The sequence below is a fragment of the Pseudochaenichthys georgianus genome, chromosome 10 (assembly GCF_902827115.2).
Source record: "Pseudochaenichthys georgianus chromosome 10, fPseGeo1.2, whole genome shotgun sequence".
Lineage (NCBI taxonomy): Eukaryota > Metazoa > Chordata > Actinopteri > Perciformes > Channichthyidae > Pseudochaenichthys > Pseudochaenichthys georgianus.
The window spans coordinates 23,579,966-23,603,406 of NC_047512.1; the positions used below are offsets into that span (position 1 = coordinate 23,579,966).

The 23,441-nt window shown below is 43.1% G+C and overlaps 1 protein-coding gene across 2 annotated transcripts; it reads left to right on the forward strand.

Annotated features, from left to right (window-relative positions):
- Positions 1-1,297: 1,297 nt before the first annotated feature.
- On the forward strand, positions 1,298-21,772 carry kdm3b (lysine (K)-specific demethylase 3B). 2 transcript variants are annotated; one of them, XM_034092393.2, is made up of 25 exons: positions 1,298-1,834; positions 7,945-8,109; positions 10,372-10,485; positions 10,701-10,806; positions 10,992-11,116; positions 11,458-11,517; positions 11,668-12,360; positions 12,458-13,631; positions 13,706-13,919; positions 14,076-14,290; positions 14,394-14,546; positions 14,720-14,827; positions 14,942-15,069; positions 15,157-15,451; positions 15,559-15,812; positions 16,307-16,579; positions 16,705-16,876; positions 16,973-17,063; positions 17,501-17,631; positions 17,747-17,866; positions 18,187-18,210; positions 20,229-20,368; positions 20,951-21,127; positions 21,249-21,383; positions 21,609-21,772. In XM_034092393.2, exons 1-25 carry the CDS (start codon positions 1,634-1,636, stop codon positions 21,681-21,683), a joined length of 5,343 nt encoding a protein of 1,780 aa, XP_033948284.1. In that variant the 5' UTR covers positions 1,298-1,633; the 3' UTR covers positions 21,684-21,772. The 2 variants fall into 2 exon arrangements, with proteins under 2 accessions (XP_033948284.1, XP_033948283.1); XM_034092392.2 differs by having other exon boundaries at positions 1,299-1,834; positions 15,154-15,451.
- The last annotated feature ends 1,669 nt before the right edge of the window (positions 21,773-23,441 follow it).

Below are 23,441 nucleotides of genomic sequence, written 5' to 3' on the forward strand. Positions count from 1 at the left end.
GAAACGTGCAGTTTTGCTTTATTGGGGGGGTCTGGGGGGGTCCGAAAACCAGTCAGTATCTGGTGTGAGGGGTAGGATTAGGGTTAGGGGTAGGGTTAGGTTTAGGGTTAGGGTAATGTTGTGAATCGAGTGGCCTGTTTTCGTCGTCCATAACATACGCCTGCCCATACCATAACCCCACCACCACCATGGGCCACTCGATTCACAACATTACCCTAACCCTAACCCTAACACTATTTGGTATCACAACGCTGTTATGAAAGTTTCTCTGGTATAAAACGGGTGATGTTAGCATAGCAACCGAAGCTAAGCTGACTACTTTCATCCGATAGCTGCAATAATACAAAACAACACGTCTGCCTCTCTCCACAATGATCGATAACAGTGAACGGATGGTCAAAGTAAGGTACAAATAAACAGAATCACACGAAGCCTGGTTAGTGTTGCCTGACTTTATAAAGTGTGTTTATAGGCACTACTGCTTGTAGGCAGGCATAACAGTCGACCCATGTTCAGGGGAGGTGGGTTTAGTTTCCTGCACGCCTCGACGTAAGAGTGACGTAAGCGACGCCACCTCTTAGCTCCAAAGCTCTTGCCTCTGGACCGACAATTTTTTGGAGCTGGAAGTGAACCCGATTCCGGAGCTAAGAGCCGGTGCCGCTGCGGTGTGAACAGGAAAAACCGGCGCTTTTCAGGCTCCAGCTCCTAGCCGGAGCTGAAAAAGCGCTGGTGTGAAAGGGGCATGAGAGATATCTGGTTAAAAAGAGCACAATGGTGCTCTAGGAAGAGATTCAGATGATAAGGGGGGAGGGGTTACCTTGGTTGGTGATTGGCTAATGGTTACACAAGCCAAAAAAATCGTTATGACATCATAAAGTGGCAACAATCTGATCAGCTCATTTTCAGACAGGTTTTGATCAGGACAAAAAGTGAGCAAATATTTTTTCCTGAAACTTTCAGAATCTCTTTACACAGAGGGGACACATGTTTGTGTATAAAAGACATGCCAAAGTGGACTTTGCATAATAGGTCCCCTTTAATGCATAAATAACTATAATCAAAACATTTGATATTATAAAATGGGCCAATCTGCATAATGAGTACTTTTCTACTTTTATTTGAGAAACATTTGGATTCCAGGAATTTTACTTGTAACATAGTATTCTCCACTCTGGTACTTTCACTTTACAAGACCTGAGTACTTTTCCACCTCTTATATCAGGAGAGACAGACAGTACACTTTTAACACTGCGGAAAACCCTGACAACTGCCATCCTCCAGTGCTCGATGATAACCATAACCGGATCCACCTGCAGGCCAGCCGCTGGAGGCCGCTGTTTCCGCACGTGCTGGCTCTCTGTCTCCGCAGTGCTGCCTGTCTACGAGGAGTGCGTTTGATTGTTGCAGGGCTCAATGGCGGACAGAGCAGGATAGTCGCGTTAGCACCGAGGACAATAACATCTCGACTGCGTTTAATCCCCGGCGTGCCCCGGTCCGCCGCTGCGTGCACCTGGTGCACCGGTAGTTACATTAAACACAGAGTCTCCGCTCCTGCTTGGTGGTCTGGAGTTCCCGTCCCAAGTTACTCTGTTCACGGTGGCTCACTGAAGGCAGCTAACTTGCGAGCAAAATCATGGGGGACTCTCTCGAGCTGATAGGGAAGCGTCTCTTTCTGCTCCTCGACGACGGCAGGTCTGCAAATGGATCCGAGCCGGAGCAGGCTGCCTGGGCCCGGGACTGGCTGCGGGGCACGGTGCGGGCGGTGAGCGTCATCGGCCTGGCCGCCCCGGAGGGAGGAGAGGCGACAACAACAAGCCCTGCTGCAGGGCTGACGGTCAGTGTTTACATACAAGCGATAGCGTACTGCGTAGCTTCATACTGCTCAATTCATATATAAAATGTTTACTAGCTATTAAGTATGCGTGTGGCCTCGTTTAATTGATTTCAACCGTCCATGTTGGCACGTTTGTCGGCAGTTAACGCACGCTCCTGCATTTATATTAGCAAGCTACAAGTCGCAGGCAGTGAGGCGAAACTAAACTCGAGGCCGGGGATTTTCTGGCCTTTGCTTTGTTCGCTTGTTAGCTTGTTAACGAATGTCATTAAGCTCCACCAGTATTATTTTTAACTTCGTAGCAATCAATTACACGGTTCATATGCAGCAGAGATAACTTGACGAACACGATATTGTATTAAATTGCTCGCAAAGCTAAGTGAAATCAGCATTAGCTTATCAATTCCCATCGTTAGTTATAGTGAGTTAAAGGCCTTACAAGTTCATATGAGGGTGAAGCAGGGATTATTTCCACTTCACTCTTTCAATGTTCAGACCCACACACGTTTGTAATCTGATAAACTATTGAATGTATGACATTAATATTTTCTAGCTGTTACCGTAGATACATTTGGTTGAGAATTGTACACATTTTGGGTGGTGTTGGTGAATGACCTATATTTTGGCTTTAACGATAGCCAGTGGTGTAAAATAACTAGGTATATTTACTGAAATACTACTTAAATCCAATTTTGAGGGACTTTTACTCGGCTACATTTATTTAATAACTTTAGTTACTTTGTAGATTTGGATTAATGGTGTGAAATATAATCAACTCTTAAATAAGACTTTAGCTACACCGAGAGTCAATTCACAAGCTAACCTGCACTATACAAATCAATTAAAACCAGCTTTGATAAACACAGAAATGTATCAATTACCAGGGCCGGACTGGGACAATAAATCAGGCCGGGAATTATACACCCAGCCAGGCCACTACCAGTGTTCTTTGGTGCCATTTTCCTGGATTTATTTGTCAATATATATACAGCGTTGCTGTGCAAATTTATTTAGGCGTTGCTGTGCACATCTAGGAACCTATCCATGTGAACATATTTTAATCCTCTAGGGGGGTCCGGGGGCATGCTCCCCGGTAAGATTTTCTTTTTTTAAATGTTGGACTTAAATGCAATCTGGTGCATTTTGAGGGGGAAATAAAGAGACAACACCCATATGAAACAGAACTGTATACATTTAAATAATCATGAAATCATAAGAACATGGCCATAACCAATAACATACCATATCCAATATGAAAAAACATTGAAACTTGTTTATTTATTTGTTTTTTGTTCATTTATAGTTGTGAGTGTGTCTGGGCTCCTGAATCAGCCTCACCTGTCTCCTTCCTCTCCCCCCTGCTCCTCTTTGAGGCAGCAGCAAATACTAGTTTTAGCTCTCAACAAGTTTATAAAGTTTATCTTACCTTTTTTCACCTAGTTAACATTTTATTTTTTATTATTCATGCATATTTTACTAATCACTCCCCCTTCAAATGGAAATGTGTTTTAGCGATGCACGATATTGTTTTTTTTTAAACCGATACCGATAACTTCCTGCTTCTCAAGACCGATACCGATAACCGTTAATAATATATATATATATATATATTAAATGTACCTGTCGTTTTTGCACACCTGGTGGTAAAAAAAAGACTAGTAGTGAGCAAATGACATGAGCATTACTACTATGAACAAAACTAACCCTGGGGTCGTCTCCGGCAAACTTCTTGCCTTTTTCAAAAGCCTCGTCGATAGGTAAAAGCCCCGGTGCCTTTGCAGCTGGCTTTGGATTCACCGCTAGTTTAGCAGCGCAGGCGTCTTCGTACGCTTTTAACACACCATCGTAGCGATGGCGATGTTTCAGGTGACTAATCAGGTTGGAAGTATTATAGCTCGTTGCCTTTTTCCCTCCTCGTGGAACTTCTGCATTGCATTTGTTAATACAAATAGCAAGCGAACGATCTAACTCTGAAACTTTGAAATAGTCCCATACTACCGCCGACATGTTTGTTTACTGTCCTGGCTTCACGGCCGCACACCATTTATGTCACAGCCAGGCATGAGTTAGGCAGCGCTGGATTTGTGAAAAACTCCCCTCTTCCTAAACCACTAATACCACAGTACTGGCAAAACGGGAGGAGCCGAGTGAAAAACAAGCGCCCCTCATCCCAATCTACCCACACCGCAGTATTTCTTTCTTTTTTTTACCCAACAAATATATTGTATATTATCGGGGCTATTAATACTTTTATCGGGTTTATCGGGATGACGTCATAATTCCTAATATCGGCCCGATAATTATCGGCCTGATAATTATCGTGCACCACTAATGTGTTTGCATAAATGGTGAACAAACCGTTTGAGACCCACAGAGAACTTAGACTAAGTTAACTATCTAAACACTCAGAGCCCTTTACCTCACCTGAGCTGAGGTTATCAGTCTCAGTCTGACAGCAGAGGACTCTCCTCCACCTTGTTGACAGCTCATTATATCCGTTAGCGCAGCTAGCTAGCACCAGATGGTAACAACAACAATATACGTAACCGGTGCGTGCGCTTTCTCTCTAACTCGCTCGCGCCACACATACACACCCTCCCGAGCTTGAATGACACACAGAGACCAATCGAGGGCATTAGTGTATGATCTGTATGAAAGTGGCCATGTCGGCAGGCCACATCATGTAGACAGCCAGTCACCCTCTGTGAGGCAGAGTCCGACCCACATTTGCGCAGCGTTGCGTTCACAATACATACATTAAAAAAATTAATTCCTCAGGCCAGCAGGCCACTTAGCAGGCCAGGGCATCGGGAAACCTCCCGGTCCTCCCGATGGCCAGTCCGGGCCTGTCAATTACTATAATCAAATCAAATCAAGTTTTATTTATATAGCACATTTATAAACGATTTTTGGTCGAGCCAAAGTGCTGTACATAAAATAAAAATAGCCTACAGTAGAGACACTTTACAGCAAATACAACAGCACAGAACAACATATATATTGTATTAGCCAAACTGCATGTGTACTTTTACTTACGAAACATTTTTAATGCAGGACTTTTACTTGTAACAGAGTATGCTTACACTGTGGTATTTCTACTTTTACTTAATTACACGATCTGAGTACTTCTTCCACCTCTGCTAGTTTGTAGTCTGATAAACTCTTGAATGAACAACATTAATCCTTTCAAGCTGTTATCGCAGAGACATTTGGTTGAGATTTGTACACAGTACACTGGTTGGTGGTGGTGGTGAGTGACCTATATTTTGGTGTTTGCAATAGTATTCAATTGTGCAGTTAAAATTATATATATATATATATTTAAATCAACACATTATTAGTGCGGTGCTTTTAAAGTGCAGATTTTCTCGTACAGAATCTAATCAATGATTCATCGGAGCTAGGTTAATTGGCTTGAAAATCACATGATAGGAATGAATGTAGAGTAAGGATTTAATAAATGAATTTGGTCCATTTTGCAGATTATTAAAAAAAATAGCACAACATAATAATGAATGGTCCTTAGTTTGTTGCAGAAGGGCCCTTTTTACAGTTAAAAGAGTACATTGAAAGAAAGTATCTCTTACTGCTGAACATGTGTAAATGGAGGGCCACAATGGTGAAATGTGAACAGATGCAGATTTGCACAATGTGGCTCAAATTCATGCAGTGACATTTCCACTGTGTAGAAAATATCAGATTACAAGAAAACATGTAGCTATATAAAGTTTTACTTTTCTTAGTTAGATAACTACAGTAACATCATTTCAGTTGTGGAACCCATCTATTACAGTACAACATTTCTCCAAAGGAGATAAACAATTGCTGCAGGCAATGTCTGAACACACCTTGGTAATGGGATCATGGAGCATCACCTTGTATCAAAAGATAACAAAAATGTTTTGGCTCTCCAAGAAAAATCCATTTATGCTCCAGGATATATAAAACGGTTTTGTTCAATCTCTGCACCGATGGCATCTGATTCAGTTGGCGCATATTTTTCAGGTTCGCAACACGTATCATGAAAAGTGTACAGGGAAAAACTGTTGATTTGTATAGAAGTATGTCAGAATATCTGGGTTATTTACTTCAATATTACCCAACTCTAGCTTTAAGGGTTTGCAAACATCACCCTTCAATGTTTCACCTCTTTAGTTTCTGTACTTTTCCGTTTATTGTACCAGCAAGACAAGTGTCAGCCAGTTAATAAAGAGATGACAATATACACATAATACTACTGTATCGCGTTGCTGTCACACTTTGTAACACTGCAGTATAACATTGTTGGTCTCTATAGTTTAGGATTTTCCTGAAAACTGCGGGAATATCTAATGTGACTCAAATTAGGGATTTGCTTTTCATTCATTGATGAATATGGAACCACAACCCTGCAGATTTTAAACGACAATTTATCTGTCAACTTATACCATTTATTATGTTTCCTAGGGATGTGCGCTAGGTGGTCTGCAAAAAAATAAATGGAAATCACATATCGCCAACTATTCACAATAACCTCCAGGATGCATATAGTGATGGGCTGTCGGATTTCTTTGGAAGGAATTTTGCACTAGTTAAACTTTGTGACATCAAAATCACTTGTGGCTTTACACTGGTGCCTCCATTCGTTATTGTTTGAAGAGTTGACTAACCCAAACAAAGTGAAACATTAACTTATGGTACTATTCTCTAGTCAAAAGGATATTTTGGTTTTCTTTGCTCAGGTTTATAATATAACTCTCTAAGGGAGAACGGCAGCCACCTCAATGCAATTACTTTCAGAATTTCAATTTGATAATACACAGACCTTATTGTTAACAGTGTTATGTCTTTATTGTATTAAACTTAAGAAATAGTCCATATCTATCTAAACTTCAGCAGGTGAGCGATTGCCTGGTCATTCGCACAGTCAGATGTTGTTAACCAATAACAGCTACAGGGTGTGGGTCTCAGACAGGCACACACCGATAACAGTCCAGTCTGTTTCTCACAGCTTTTAAAAAGAACAATTGTAGCCTAAAGCTTAAATGTGTCTGTTTTTACTTCACTCAAGCACAAAGTAAATTAAACCTCTGCCATCAACTTTATAACTGATAAATAGGAGGTGTCATGGTGTCTTCAGTAAGTGTGATCAAAGTCAACAACAGTACACATATCACATGCATTTCATGAGGAGAATCAGGTTCACTTTGTGAGTTTGTGTAGAAGTTCATTTATACTTTAAAACTTTGGTCAAACAAGTGTCATTGTTCAGTTTATTTTTCCATAGTGAATCAATGCATATGCATACCAGACCAGTCTTGCTTGTGGTTGAACCATGAGTCATAACAACCTATCCAGGAAGTCTGGTTTAAACAACAGATTCGTTGGTAAAGATTTACCAGACGCCACAACGGTTTGTAATCATCTTTAATCTGCAAACCTTTGTTCTTCAGCTGATCACCCCTGCGCTGTTTGGCCGCCGCCTCTTCCATGGGCAGTGGAACCCCAGATGCGCTGACCAATCGCTTCATTCAAATTAAAGAGAGGGTTGCGTTTTTCACACAGAGCGACTGTCATGTTAATCTATCCCCCAAACTACCCCATGGGCTTCTCAGTGGCCAGCAGATACTACAAGACAGACAGTCAGAGTTTAGACACAACCACACAGCTATATATGTTTGACTCTAATATTCAGGCTATGACATATTTTAAAAGACTTTGATATGATGCAAGAAATAATAAAAAAATATCATATCTAACATACTAAATATAATATAACTGAAGGGAAAATGGACTATGTTAAAGTAGCTTTGCGAGTAATGATTGACAGGCCAACCAGTCAGAGAGTCACATTTTTGTTCTATGCTAGTGTTACCCAACTCTTGCTCGAGCGGTTAAGGGGCCCCTTTACAGTCTTATCAGCTTTAAATACATAAGTTATATGTGATATATTGTCCCATTGACATTTTTCACATTTTTTGTAGATAAACAGTAAAATGGAAATTCTTTGAACAAACATTCAACATTTTCTGACCATGTTTCCACTATTTTTAATTAACAAATGTTCTAAAGTTACGGTTGGTGAGCAGTCCTTTTGTTTATGTTCTGCTTCTCTGTTTTTCTGACTGCAGGTATTCGTGGAGTTTGAAAATGTGGTGCAGAGCTGTTCTTGGGTGCAAGTGTATGACAAGGGGGTAAAAGCACTGTTGGTGGAGGACTCCATTGTTTGGGCCAATCGAAGTGATGGCACTGGGACCGCCGGGGCCCCAACATCCTCCGCAGCTTGGCCCGCTCTGGTGAGTGCTCAGTGCGACCGTCTGCATCATGCAAACAAGTCTAGCTTTGAAACAATCTGAATTACCTGCTGACAGGGGGAATAGACATCAGGAGCAAATGATTATTAGCTAATTTAAAGGAACAAAAATTCAATATCAGTTTGTTATATATAATATCATGTTTTTTGTCATAAATGTACTAGAAAATGAATAATTGTTGCCACACACACCCTGAAGCGTTAGTAGCTGGGCCAAGTAAAGGGCAACTTCCCCCCAAAATGTGAAATTAGTCTATTTAATTTGTACAGCTGTCGCACAGATTAGATTTATAATATAAACATGTTTTCATCTCAAACCCCACAGGGGAACCTTGCACTTTGCACTAAACCCTGATATACTTTATAGATCATTTTAACTGCCCAGGCCCACCCACACATAGAGGTGGCTAAAAACAAATGTCTAACTAACTGGAATAGTTGTTTTTGAATCAGATATGACTCACTGTAACATCACCAAAATGTTTGAGACATGAAGACCAGGGGCGTCGCTTGGACCTGAAGACATTCGGGGCTTAGCCCACAGTGGCGGCGGCCGCGGCGCTACAGTGGAATTTTCTACTGCAACACTCCGCACACACAGTACACCCGCGACTGTTACAATGAAGGCTCGATAATCAGCTCACGGCATATAGGCAGGGGTAAAGTGCTATTTTTTTATGAGTGGGGGGTGGACCTCACCTCCTCTATGGGGGGGTCCGGTGGCATTTTACCCGTAATGTCTACCCCTGCGATGTGTGTAGAGTTGTGTGTAGTTAACACGTAGCAGCCTGCAGTCATTCTTAAGCTGTTCTGATGAAGGTAAACACAGCGAAGGCGGTGCGTAAAAAGGCACATCTTTACCCGCTGGTGCTGCACTTCTCAGAGGCGGAGTATACGTCCCGCTGCCTCCTGATGCTGCAGCCATTTCATGAAGTGAAGGAGGTTTTCCTTCTATAAAACAGCTGCGGGCAGCAGATACCGTTAGAGTCCCGGATATGAATTCATAGATCAAGGCAGACTGGTTTACTCTCCTGTTTTGCCAATCCGGTGCTTAAACAAATAGCTCTACACCCCTGGCCGACATGTCGTTAAAATGAAGTCAGAGTTTGAAATATATCTCAAATAATGTATGCACTACCATTTCCCACATAAACATAACAGTCTGCAATGAAACGGTTGTCTCCTGTGCGCTCCTCTTCCTACTTGGCGCACCGGTAACTTTCTTAATCCCGATGTAGTGCTCAATGCTGTCGGACGTGCACCGGAACGAACGTCACTATCATAATATCTTCTGAAAACAAATGCCAGTGACACACGCACACGCACACGCACACGCACACACACACACACACACACACACACACACACACACACAGCAAAATTAACTGGATTATCCGTAAATCATACAAACAAAACCAAAACGTTGATTAAATCTGTTTTCCCGTTGTGGTTTTAAAAACTGAATAACGTCGGTTTTTTGGTTTTCCGTTTTTCCAAAAAACGACACCGGTTCTTTTTTAAACGTTGTTAATATGTTTTGGATGCATATTATTCTAGTATTTGTTCAGGCTGTTACATACAATTAGCCTCTGTTGCTGCTGGTGGTGAGTAAATGTTAAAATCAGTTGAAATGGACAACCGGTCCGCGATTTGTTTTTAATGTATCTGCCGGTCCTTGGCACAATAAAGGTTGGGAACCCCTGCTTTAGCTCTGATTGGTCTGGTGTCATGTCTCTGTTGCATTCACTGAACACGGGAAATGACAGTCCTACCGTCCTCTCTTGTGTCATGATGAAGTTCACGTAAAGCACGGTTAATGTATTATATTATTGAGGGAGAATTGTCCGGGGCTACAGAAAAAACTAAAGCCCCGAATGCCCAGGCCAGGCGACGCCACTGATGAAGACATCATTGTTTATTTAGCCTAGATAGAGTCCAGTTAGCTGCATTGTTTTGAGATGTGGCGTAGTGGGTTGTCCGTAGGTGTTCGGATCAGGGGGTCACAGGTTCAAACCCCGCGGCAGTCAGCATGTCGTTGTGTCCCTGAGACACTTCACCCCAAATTGCTCCTGTGGGGATTGCCCACAGTATTGAGAATGTAAATCGCTTTGGATAAAAGCGTCTAACAAGTGACATGTAATGCAATGTAATGTACAATTGAAGGTTCCCGTTACATCTGTGCTATTGAAGGAAAAGGAAATATTCAGAAGAATCTAAGATTTGCACGCTTGTCCTTTTTCCTCAGGTCTTCCGTTCCCTGGTGGACAGAGTGGGTTTAGGATCGGTTGTTCCTGTGGAGTATTTTGGAAACAAGAATTTTGAATTCTTGTCTGATAACACAACTTTTCAGAGGTTTGAGGTGTGTACGTCAGCTTTACAATGTGTGTTACGCCTTAAATGATTAGTTCATAATATATCAGTTATTCTAGATATAACATATTTTTCTAGAATGACACCTGAAGTTGTTAGTTATAGTGCTGGTGTTCTTTCCTGCATTATTCAGTGTGAGGTTTTACATTATTGCTGTTCCACCATCACTATGTTTTACGGGCGTGGTTGTTTGTGTTTGTGCAGGTTGACAAAGACCTGAGACACCCTTTGCTGTTGGAGCAGCCCTCCCTGCAGGCTGCCGTCTCCAGCTGGCGTACTGACTTTGAACTGCAGGAGATCTTCAGGAAGGGTTTGTTCAACCGTCACCCGTTTTTTATGTTCTTTTCTTTTACTACCTCCATATGTTCTTAAGGTGTTGAATTTCAAGGTTACATTCATTTATTTTTGGGAATTTAGCATTAGCAACCTTGGAATAACTGTAATAATAATCTGCCAAAATATAATTCCTTCTTTACTCCCTGTTCCTGCCTTTAGGTTCCTACACCATTCAAGGACGCAGGGTTCGTGTGTACCAGCCAGAGTTTGAAGACTACTGGGCCTCAGGACTGGTCTCACAGCACGACCCGATCTCACACATCATGGAGATTACCTTAGATAAGGTAAATAACACTGGGATTATTTTTAATTCTAATTTGGATGTGTTAAAAAATATAGATAAAAAAACAACTAAAAACTATTTTTGACATATAGGGGTTAATCTTATGTCACGTTCACAACAGATACGTTCGGCTGTTCAGATGACTATATTGCCTTACTTGGTGTTTGTATTTATAAGAAACAGGATAGATGTTTAGCAAGTTTATCTGGAACAAGCCGAAGGCAAGAGTTGAAAAGAAAATCTTAAATTGAATGGGGTAGCCTTCCCCAATTTGCAAACTAAATGTTCAGGCTAAAAATATATTCTGGTCATGATGATAAAATATGTACCTTTTTGTTGTAGGGAGACGAAACCCAGATGGTAGATCCTCGTGTGATACATGTCATGCTGGCAGAGGAGGAGGTACGGTTGTCATGTTATAAATCGTATTATACTCTGTAATTGGTTCTTCTGCACTGTATATATTGTTGAGGGGCTTTCAGCTTCTGATAGATAGTATTTCAAACGTGCATTATGACTTTCTAACTTTTCTTTTCTTTTTGACTTGGTAAGAATGGGCGGCGAAGAAAGGACAGTGATACTATGAAGGGTGACAGTGGGCGCAGGCGCAGGACTGCGTCCGAAGGCGAGGATGACTTGAACTTGAAGCGTTTTAAAGGAGCAGGCGATACGGCAGCTGATGGGCAAAGCTGCGGCGACTTCAACAAAACAGCAGTGGAAGGGATGGGGATCTGGGGCGGAGACTCCGGCGAAAGGGTCAGCAGCACGACCAAAAACGGAAGCTCGTCAGAAAGAACCTTTCCTCAAGGCAGAGTGTCGTCCCCCAACACTAACTCCTCACTTCAGATGGACCAATCGAACGCTACCCCTTCTCGCTTTCCTGCCCATGTGAAAGAAAACGGTCGCCCACTCTCCACACAAGGTGCAGCAGACTCCACTACCGCCGTTACTCACACTCCCACTCCTCCTCCCCTCAAACCAGCCCCCTCTCCTTTCTCCACCACGTCTTTTCCCTCACTAGGCCAGATGCCAAGCCTGGTCCCCGGAGCTCCAGCCCCCAAGTCCTCCTCATCCCCCCAAACCGACCGAGAGGAGGCCTCACAATCAGCTTATTCCAAAACAGCTGCTCTTGTTTCCCCGGGCCCTGTCACCATTTCTTGGTCGCATGACAGCGGCCCCAGTGTGGCACTCTCTGCGTCTGTGGGTTTTACTCCTAAAGCCCCCACCTGGGGAAGCCAGACTGAGGTAAGACGATCAATATAGTCATACCATTAGGTTAAGCCTTTGCAAGTCATTTGAGTTGTGTAACATTATTTCACATTGTCATATTGCTGTTTCTTAGGGCTCCAAAACGGCGTCAGGTTTTCGTATGCCCCAAACTGGGCCCTCTCAGACCAATGGAGCTCCTTCTACCACCACAGCCTCCCAGGATACTCCCAGGCCCTTTGGCTTCGGCTTTGGAGGAGCAAAGAATGAGACTCAATCCAAGCAAGACCAAAACTTGTTTATTCAATGCATGACTCAGAGTTCTGGGTCCAGCCCAAGCCTAGCTGCTGGTCAGACCCAGTCCAAGGACACCAATTATTTCACCGCAGTGTCTGAGAGCCTGAGTAAGGAGCCCCCAAGCCTTTTCAAGTCCACAGCCTCCACTGAAGGGCAGAAAAAGCATGAGCAGCCCAAGGTGCCTGAGACCCATACAGCGGGAAATGGTGTGCTCAATAAATCGTCATCGACCTTCCAGGGCATGGCTAGCTCTGCAGGAGGAAGAGGCCCTGGTCTGAGCATCGGTGGTCTCCCTGCAGCCTCTGGAGCTCAAAGTACTTCTAAGAAGAGCAGTAATAATGGGACTTCTGTGGGAGGCTTAGGACTGCAATCTGGGTTTAATACTTCAGATAGCCACCAGAACCTTTTCCTGCAGGCCTCCAAAGAGCCTGCTAATCCATTTCTGGCATATGGGGACAAAACTGCCCACACCTCCTTTGCTGGCCTCTCAGGGGCCGAGTCACAGACCCTTGGTTCTGCCTCGGACAGCAAGCCAAACCTGTTCACTATGGCCGAGCCACCTAAGGGGATTCTGTCTTCCCCTTTCCCAGCACTCCCAGCAGCTGCGTCACCCAGCTCTTCATCTTCACCAGTACCGACCTCATCACAGAGGTCACAGAGTGAAGGGACTGTGGCAAAGGAGGAGCAGGAAGTTGGAGAGATGCCTTCATCCACCTCAGCATGCCCCTTGTTTGGGAGCACCGGCCCAGGTGGAATAGAAGATGTCCCGGCGTCCTTTGACCAGAGCACGTCTCAGAAGTTCTCCCTGGAGGACAGGGGCCAATCGTCCAAACGTGACTCTGGTGACTCCAGCTGCAACAGTGACCTGTCAGACCTGAGTGAGAATGAAGAGGGCCCAGAGAAAGGCCAGATCCCAGGACGACCACCACTCCCTGTCAAGGATGCTGCCATGATGCAGAAAACTAAGGTCCAGGGGGTAGCTAAGGGCCGTCCACGTAACAAGCCTTTTAAAGGTAAGTACCTGGTCTCTTTCTTGTTAGTTGTTACAAACTGAGCATTAGAATTAACACCAAGTTGTCTCCTGCAGTGGGCCAGTCTGTACTGAAAGACCAGAGCAAAGTCCGCCGTCTGAAGCAGTCTGGCGAGTCCTTCCTCCAGGACGGCTCCTGCATCAATGTGGCCCCTCACTTGCACAAGTGCCGCGAGTGCCGCCTTGAGCGCTACCGTAAATATCGTACTACAGGCGAAGACAGCGACGACGACGACCCAAATGTGTCCTGTCGGTTTTTCCACTTCAGAAGGTACACATTTATATTTTGTACAGCCGTACTATTTGTTTATGAGCGTCAATGAGAAAATGATATATATTTATCCGAAACGAGGAAGCAATCCTTAATCGATTCAACAATGTTTTACAGAATCAAACTTTTTTTTTCTTCCCCTCTCCCCGTGACCAGGTTGGCTTTCACTCGGAAAGGTATACTGCGCGTAGAAGGCTTCCTGAGTCCGCAGCAGAGCGATTCCATGGCCATGGGTCTGTGGCTACCTGCTCCCGCCGTCCAAGAGGGCCTCGACCTCGATACATCCAAGTACATCCTGGCCAATGTGGGAGACCAGTTCTGCCAGTTGGTCATGTCTGAGAAGGAGGCCATGATGATGGTGGAGCCTCACCGTGAGTATAAAGACTTTTTTGTATTCCCATGTAGTGTGCTATTTTGTCTCTCACACTGTCAGAAGGGTCGATAAGCCTGTTTTGTTTTTGGGCTGTCCTTCAGAGAAAGTGGCATGGAAACGAGCAGTGCGCGGTGTCAGAGAAATGTGTGACGTGTGTGAGACCACGCTCTTCAACATCCACTGGGTATGTCGTAAGTGTGGCTTTGGAGTGTGTCTGGACTGCTATCGGCTCCGCAGGAACAGGCCAAGGGAGGGTGAGTCATTACATAAACCATAAAGAAAATGTTAGAGCCAACCAAACCGGTTGTATTATAGCATCATTTTAGTTTGTTACAGTAATGGGAAGAACATCTTAACTCGGTTAATACTTTGTGTGGTTGTTTTGAGTGCGTTGAAAAAACAAAGGTCTATATGTTCTTTCTTTCAGATGTAGATGAAAGGCCTGAGGATGAGGTTTTCTCTTGGTTAAAGTGTGCCAAGGGCCAACCCCATGAGCCACAGAACCTCATGCCTACACAGATAATACCTGGGACAGGTAACATGAACATTATGATGGAATCATCGAAACCCACCGCACAAGCGATTATGTATGATCTTGTATTAGATCATCAAGAGGTGTAATTATTTACTTTCTGCCTTTCTCCTTAAGCTCTTTACAGCATTGGCGACATGGTGCACTCGGCGAGAGGCAAGTGGGGTATTAAGGCCAATTGTCCTTGCACCAGCCGACACACCAAGTCTCTAGTACGCCCCAGTGCCCCGAATGGGATTCCACAGGTACTGCTTTTCTCTTATTTCTCCATTCCTGCGTTGTGAGCAGGGTTTAAGATGAAGACTAACGTCTGGTTGTGCTCTTCTCAGCAGTCTGCATCAAGCAGTAGTGGAGTCCTCGCTGCGGCTTCGGCTTTTGGCACCACCCCAAAATCAGAGGGAGAAACATCAGCAGTCAAAACAGAAACTGCACAAACAGCAGCGCCATCAGACAGCGGGGGCGGAGAACATGTTGGCAGTATCAGTAACTCCACCAGTGGTACATCCTCCCCCTGTAACCACACCCAGTCCACTGCCAAGGAGTCACGCTCAGCAGGGGAGGGCAACAGCTCGGCTCTGCTCTGGCTGGCAGACTTGGCCACACAGAAAGCCAAGGATGACACCAAGGGTGAGTAGGAAAGAGGAAAGACTGAGTCACTGTAATCTGAGTGCGTAGAAAAAGCACAAATATCAACGTTGAAGCTCCATCCTCATCCGTCTGCCATTTTCTTCCAGATTCTGGTTCACTCCGCTCCATGATGAGTCAAAACAGCCGGCCTCACTTCGGCCTGGACTCACTCAGTGCCCTTTCAAAGCCTTCTGCTTCCAGTCCTAAGCTATTTAACAGTCTGTTGCTGGGCTCCAGCATGGCCCAGTCCAAACCCGAGGGCTCCAGTCTCCGGGACCTGCTCAACTCCGGACCGGGGAAACTCCCCCAGGGGCCTGGGGAGAGCGGGGTGCCTTTCCCCTCTGTCTTTACCTCAGCAGGGGTATGTAGAAAGCTTTTATTATTCCGTGTAGGTTCTGATTTGTATTAGACCTGATCTATTCTTCTATCAGAAACTGGTCTTACTGACGGTCTGTTTAGTATGAAGGTGTAATCCCATACCAGAAAGAGTGTCAGTAAGACCAGTTTCTGATTAAAGAACAGATCAGGTTTATTTCAAATGAAAACAGTCGGTTTAAATCACTCTTTACACAGTGCATGCCTTATTAAATATTGAAAGTGTTTTATAGTGCCAAATTACATTTTGGTGTTTAAGTAAAAAGTGTAATTGTATCTGTGTAGCCTAAGTATAATGAGATGTAATATAAAGAATACATTTATGTATTTCTGCTGGTTATGAGCGTTGTAATAAAGCAGATCATTAACTCTGAAAATATGAGGCTTTACTCAAAGGATGTCTAACGGTTATTCAGTCTGTTTAGCTGCACGTATAAATGCATTGCCAAGTAATCAAAAACGTATTTTTATGTCTGCCAGAGTGACAAGCTGAAGAGCAGCCTCCCGAACTTCCTGGATCACATCATCGCTTCGGTCGTGGAGACCAAGAAGGCAGAAGGCCGCCGGACCGGGGCCTCTGAGGGCGGAGAGCTCGGGTTGTTGGGGGGCCGCAAAGACGGAGTCATGGGCCTAAGTGTCTTGGAACCACATACCTCCCACTCCTGGCTCTGTGACGGACGACTCCTCTGCCTACAGGACCCCAGCAACAGCAACAACTGGAAGATCTTCAGAGAGTGCTGGAAGCAGGGACAAGTAAGGGCAACAATGAGTGTAACGCCCGAGGCATCTCCGGCAGAACCATGACGGAGATGAACTAGAAAGATTTGACTGAAACATTACTCCTTGATGAACTGCCTTTTCTATTCTCTTTTATCCAGCCGGTGTTGGTGTCGGGGATACATAAACGTCTGAAAGAGAATTTGTGGCGGCCTGATGCTTTCAGTAGGGAGTTTGGTGACCAGGATGTGGACCTGGTCAACTGTAGAAACTGTGCCATCATCTCTGATGTGAAGGTACGAGACTTCTGGGACGGCTTCGAGATCATCTCCAGTAAGTGAACAATTTAAATGACGTCCATGTACCTGTTATGTTTTAGCTCCCGTTTCACTCAGAAATGATACCTAATGTGTTTTTCTGTGAATGCAGAGCGACTGCAAGACACTGAGGGCCATCCCATGGTATTAAAATTAAAGGATTGGCCTCCAGGTGAAGACTTTAGGGACATGATGCCCACAAGGTGAGACACCCACAAATATGTTTCTTCTTTTATGCATTCACTAACTAAACCAAGATTCATTCCCAAAGGGTTTTCTTTACAATATATGTATTTTTACTTATTATATGTATTATAATCTATATCATACGAGTTGATAATATGTATAGTTTAACCAAAAGGTCATCATGTGGAATCTGTTTATTCATGGGTTAATTAATAGTCATTTGACCCGTTATTAGATTAATAATGTTAGCATTTAGTTTCCCAGTAATTTGATGGTTTGTACCTCTTTGTTTTCGACATGCATGCACTTATACTAACATGTTCAAATGTGTAACAATCACCTTATTTTGCGCCCATTTTTGTAATTTAAAAACAAAAGTATGAAGAGAGTTGGGTCTTGGTTTGTTTTTGTGAAACAATACAATCTCATTTTTGGACATTCTTTCACACTCCAGGTTTGATGATCTGATGGATAACCTCCCTTTGCCCGAGTACACAAAAAGAGACGGCCGTTTAAACCTCGCCGCCCGTCTGCCCAACTTTTTTGTGCGTCCTGATCTTGGACCTAAGATGTACAACGCCTATGGTGAGAAACTTGGCAGAGCCCCTGTCAACTTAGTTAGACGTTTCATTTCTTTTTCCCCCTCTTACTATTTCACTGTTATCTCGCTCTCAACCCCTCAATCCCTTCTTTCCCTCAGGCTTGACCTCCTCTGAAGACAGGAAGGTGGGAACCACAAATCTCCATCTGGATGTCTCTGATGCCGTCAACGTCATGGTCTATGTTGGCATCCCTCAAATAGAGGGAGACCCGGGGAAAGGTCAGTGGACTTAAACACATGCTCACATTACATATCTACAATATTACATGGAAATATTTGTTCCCCCATGCCAGTTCAAAAACATTGTATAGAGTATAACTAAGATAAAGAAGAAGGAGCTAAGTTCATACTGGACGATCATCTTTATTGAACTGATCCCTCCTGAACTGTATTGAATAATTTTGTCCCAGCTGTTTCCCAAACTTCATTCTTGTACTGTTATAGCTTGCTCCAGGCTTTATTTGCTTGGATAAGACCCTGAAAACACCCCTTAGTGGGTCCCATTTGTTTACATGTTTGGCAACATTTTTCATTCACAGAGGCAGATATCAATGGACGCAAAGGTCTGTAGACTTTCAATTGTATTTCTCCCGTAGCATGTCCTTTTTCTTGACTAACTCCCTCTCATCACACCGCTACCCCATCCCTTTCTTATTATCTGTGCCGTAGAGACCAGAGCACTGGGAACTATCTCTTAGTTTTTACTGTGTCATGTTTGTACATTTCTATGTAAACCTTTATTAACACCTTGAATAGATGGCAGATAGCATTGGAATTTCTAGTGTTGTCCTTCTGAGATCTTGACTTTCTTCTTAACTTATAGATTTCAGTGTTGGACGGTCTGTTTGGGGAAGGGCTGCATGATATTAGAACAACTGACATTGCAGTTTTTATTTCCCTACACATTGGAGCAAAGACAAACATATATATACTTGTTGTGCAATCTGAACCACTTTCCGCCCTAATTCCATACAAGTGACCTATTTATTCAAAATGTCACAAAAGATAATATTGCGAAACTCAATTATATCAATATTGTCTTGAATCCATACTGTCATCTTTATACTCGCACACGCTCGCTCTCTTAATGCATACATATGGCAGCGGAAATAACAGACTGAGGAAATACCGCGTTAAGCTGGCAAGAAAGGCAAACGACAGTCATGAATGTTTTAGTATGTTTCGAGGCATTAGAGTTGGCAACAGTGTCGGACCAACCTCAGACTGGAGGTGAACGTTGTGTCAGTAATGTGATGCGTGGTCTGCAACATGTCCTTCTCTTTGCCCTGGTGCTTCTCAACTGGTCCAGCCACATGATCCACATTTGTCCTTATTCACAACCCAGACATCGTTGATGAAAACATTATAGTTAAGTCATTTAGAATGCTCTTTATTATTTATTATAAAAGTTTGCCAAGGTGTGATGACAGCCACATGATGCAGCTGAAAACAGTATTTCAGGAGAGGCTCTGTAAATCAATGCACTTCAGAGTAAACCTGTTTTGTCACACAATCAATCAACAACTTTATTAATCCCGCAAGGGGCAATTGGTTATGAGCAGCAGCTTATGTCATGGACACAAGCAGGAACATACAGGAAGGAAACACCCGGGAGCACAGATGTGGATCATTCCAATGCACACTATAAATAGTTCAAAGCATCACAATAATAAATAAATAACTAATCAAATTAAAAGCCTTTCAAGAATTTAAAAGTTCGAGTGCAGAAGGGATGAATGATGACTACAATCTTGCAGTTCACCTATAATAGACGGGGACCTAATACTGGGTCATGAGCCACCAGTTGAGAACTACAACTCTGCCACGGTGGGCTGGATGTACATTATTTCAGCTGTTTAAGATGTATGTTCCCAAAGATCAGAATTGAAGATGCATCGTGACGGACTCCATTAGGCATTTTGCGTTTAGACACTCATCAACATGGATTCAATAAATGACCGTTGTCTTCAAGTAATGTTGAAACAATAATAATCACAGCTCAAAACCCAAATCATGAGACCACTGATGCCACATGTCCACTGCATGGTTAGACTTAAGTCAACTCACTCTTGTTACCAGGCCTTTCCTCTATATTATTCCCCTGCAGATAGTAGCGCCTCGGTGTAGGCGGAAATGTGATGTGACACTGAATCCTTTCATCGGCAACCCAACAGAGGAATGTCTATCTGCACGTCATCATTTGTAGAGCATATTTTAACAGACTGCCATTTTAGAAGTGAAAAAAACACGTTTGAGTGTTTAAAAACAAAACGCTTTTGAAGGTGTCTTTAAGCTCTACTGGTCTTGTCTGACCAATCAGTGCTCTGCAGTGTTTTAACGTCGCCTTTTGCTGGGAACGTCGACTGAGGTTATACAAAAAAAAGTACCAGCTAAGATCTACAACCCTTGATAATGGAAAACCAAATAAGAGTGGGTTGAGTCGAGGACAGCCGTGTCGTGTAAATGCAGCAATAAAGAGGAAACTACTATAAAACCCTTCATGGTCATTGCCTAGACAACTGCCGCTGACCCTTTGATGCCATCTATGTGTGTCTGTTGTCATTTGTGTTTGTTCCTCCAGAGGTCATGACCACCATCGAGGAGGGCGATGTGGATGAAATGACCAAGAGGAGGGTGTACGAGCAACAGGAGAAACCTGGAGCTCTCTGGCACATCTACGCTGCGAAGGATGCAGAGAAGATCCGAGAGCTGCTCCGCAAGGTCAGCATCTAGCAGATTTCTGTTAGCATTGTGACTCTGAAGCTGCATTGTAATTGGCTGTACTTGTAACATATTTAAACCTCAGACCCAGGGGCCTTTGCTAATATGTATAAAAAGAAATGGTTGCAGCGTCGAAGGCGGGCCCCACTCATTCCTGTGGAAGTTGTTAAGTGGTCTAATTTGACTGCTGTCAGTTACCCTGATCTTCCAACGAGCTTCTGCATCGCTAGCGTTTTCTTTAACCGTAGCTCCCATCTGCTACGGTTTCGGGCTCATTCACATGAACAGAGGAAGGAAAATAACCTGATTTATTCTTAAGATAAATACGATAGGGATGCCTCTTTGGGCCCACAGTTTTGGCTTTAAAGTTTGACGATCTTCCTCGGGGGTTGGATGGCCTCATGTCAGTCATTGTAACACACAAACAAAAATGTGATGGTGAAAAACAATCCTCTTCATGCTGGCTGAGCTGCATTAATTTAAGCCTCATCACCCTCCACTACATGCTTGTTTATCAATCTAAGATTTCAGCAGGTTTCAAACAACAACCAAAGATAACGGTGGTCATTGTTTCTGTGTCAGGTGGGAGAGGAGCAGGGTCAAGAGAACCCTCCAGACCACGACCCCATTCACGACCAGAGCTGGTACCTGGACCAGGTGCTCCGCCGCAGGCTCTATGAAGAATACAGCGTCCAGGGTTGGGCCATTGTACAGTTCTTAGGAGATGCCGTGTTTATCCCTGCTGGGGCGCCACACCAGGTAAGACATGTTGTGTTATATTAAAGAGGCTTGCTAGAAATCCGTTAATTCAGATCATTCAAGATGCTTATGTCTCTTGTTTTAGTAGCATATTTGTTCATTCTCTGCTCTTCCCCTCCAGGTGCACAACCTGTACAGCTGTATCAAGGTGGCAGAGGACTTTGTGTCTCCTGAGCACGTGAAGCACTGTTTCAGACTGACCCAGGAGTTCAGACACCTGTCCACTACTCACACAAACCACGAAGACAAGCTACAGGTCAATATGCTTTTCCCTCATGCATTTCACTAACCGGTGAATTATGTCTGTTTTTTCACAGCAGTATACCAACGTTTATTTAATTTGCTGTTGTGCTGGACAACAGATAAAAGGACTTTATGTTATTCAAAGCATGTTAATATTTAAGTGAAGCGTGGAAAGAAATTTAGATGAGTCTCCATGTCTTTGTTTTAACAGACTCTTTTCTCATATATATTTTCTCAGGTGAAGAACATCATCTTTCATGCAGTGAAGGACGCTGTTGGGACACTGAAGGCCCATGAACCTAGACGCCCTTAGTTCCTCTCACTCAACGCTGTCCCAAAAACACCACTACACACACACACACACACACACACACACACACACACACACACACACACACACACACACACACACACACACACACACACACACACACACACACACACACACACACACACACACACACACACACACACACACACACACACCACACACACACACACACACACACACACACACACACACACACACACACACACACACACACACAGGCTGTATGTTTTTTGGGGCAGTGAATGTCAGGGTTAGGGGAAAAATAACATTTGATTTGGGGAGGGATTAGACGGCGATGGGCTTGTCAGCAACTTGATGAAGGAAGCCCTTTAACGCAGTTTGCTTAAACTCTAGTTGTTTTCCAATTATTATTATTTTGATTAACTCTGTATTTAAGGTCAGTTTTTTCTGTTTGGTTGTTTTCATTGTATATGTAAGATGTGGGAGTTAGGGAGGTAACAGCTGACTTTACGTTGGAGCAGAGGTTCAGCTAACATTTAAGTGACTGACAAAACGTGAGTACTGGGCTAACTTTCCAATAAAGATGATGCTGAAATATCTTTTTCTTAAATAGGAGCAAGGTTAACCTGTTTTTATATAATTTTTGTTTTCAAACAGCTGATTGCTCCTGCCCTCTGTGGCTGAAACTAATTTACGAAGCAGCAAGTGAGGGGAAGCAGACCAAAGTTTTGTATTTTTGTTTTCTTATTTCACTTTTAGAGTAAGTCGTTTTTTCTTTTTATTCACCACAAGGCAATGATCGGAAGGACTTCAGACTGCAGGTTTGATTTATTTAGTTTAAGTTGTTGGGACACCTATAATTGTCCCATGGGTTGAATTGAACAGCAGACCTCCAACAACTTTGTTTAAGAATCACAATTGCAGCAGAAACGAACTACTGGCCACTAACATTGTATCAATATATATATATATATATATATATATATTGATCTTAGCAGTCTGTTTTGATTTTTCACAATAAAGTTTACAAAAACTATTGTTTGTTTACTGTTTGTTTGTGACACAAAAACCCCTCAGTGTGTGTAGCTATGGTGTACAAAGCATGGACATGTATTTTTATATCTGAATCAGGGCTGCAACTATTATTTTCATTATCAATTCATCTTTTTGATCAAGTCCAAAAAAATCAGTTTACAGTAATAATGGAACAGAAAAACTAGAAATCCTTTACCAATTCTACTGATTTAAACAATCTCAATTACTAAAACATTTGGCACTTTTCTGTTTACTGATATCGATGATGAAGTATTTGTTTCAGTACTTCGGTTAAACGGTTGAATGTCTTTCTTCATTTAAGTATCGACGTGACGTTGAATATCGTCGGTGAGTTTTCATTTTGAATGAAGTTGTGGAAGAATTTTAATATTGCCTTTTCTGAGAGCCTAATAACATTTTAAATCTGACAAAGATGCATTTAATCTTATTTTATCAGTCCCTAAGTTTATTATTTTCCACTCTAATTGGCTTTATAAAGCCAACTTGGTAAAGAATGGCTTTCCATAGGGTTAATATTGCAACACCCTGTTATATCTGTCCTTGTGTGACCTAGCTTTTACTGCTCTTTCTGTATTAGTAAGTGGGCCAGGGAGGCTTGACTGTACTGTACCTAACTAAGGAGGAGGGGGGGTGCAAGTGTGAATACAGTTAACTCAAACCAACAAAGTCCCATCATGTATTACAAACGGGATCTCTTTACAACTTGGCATGTTCATTTATGAT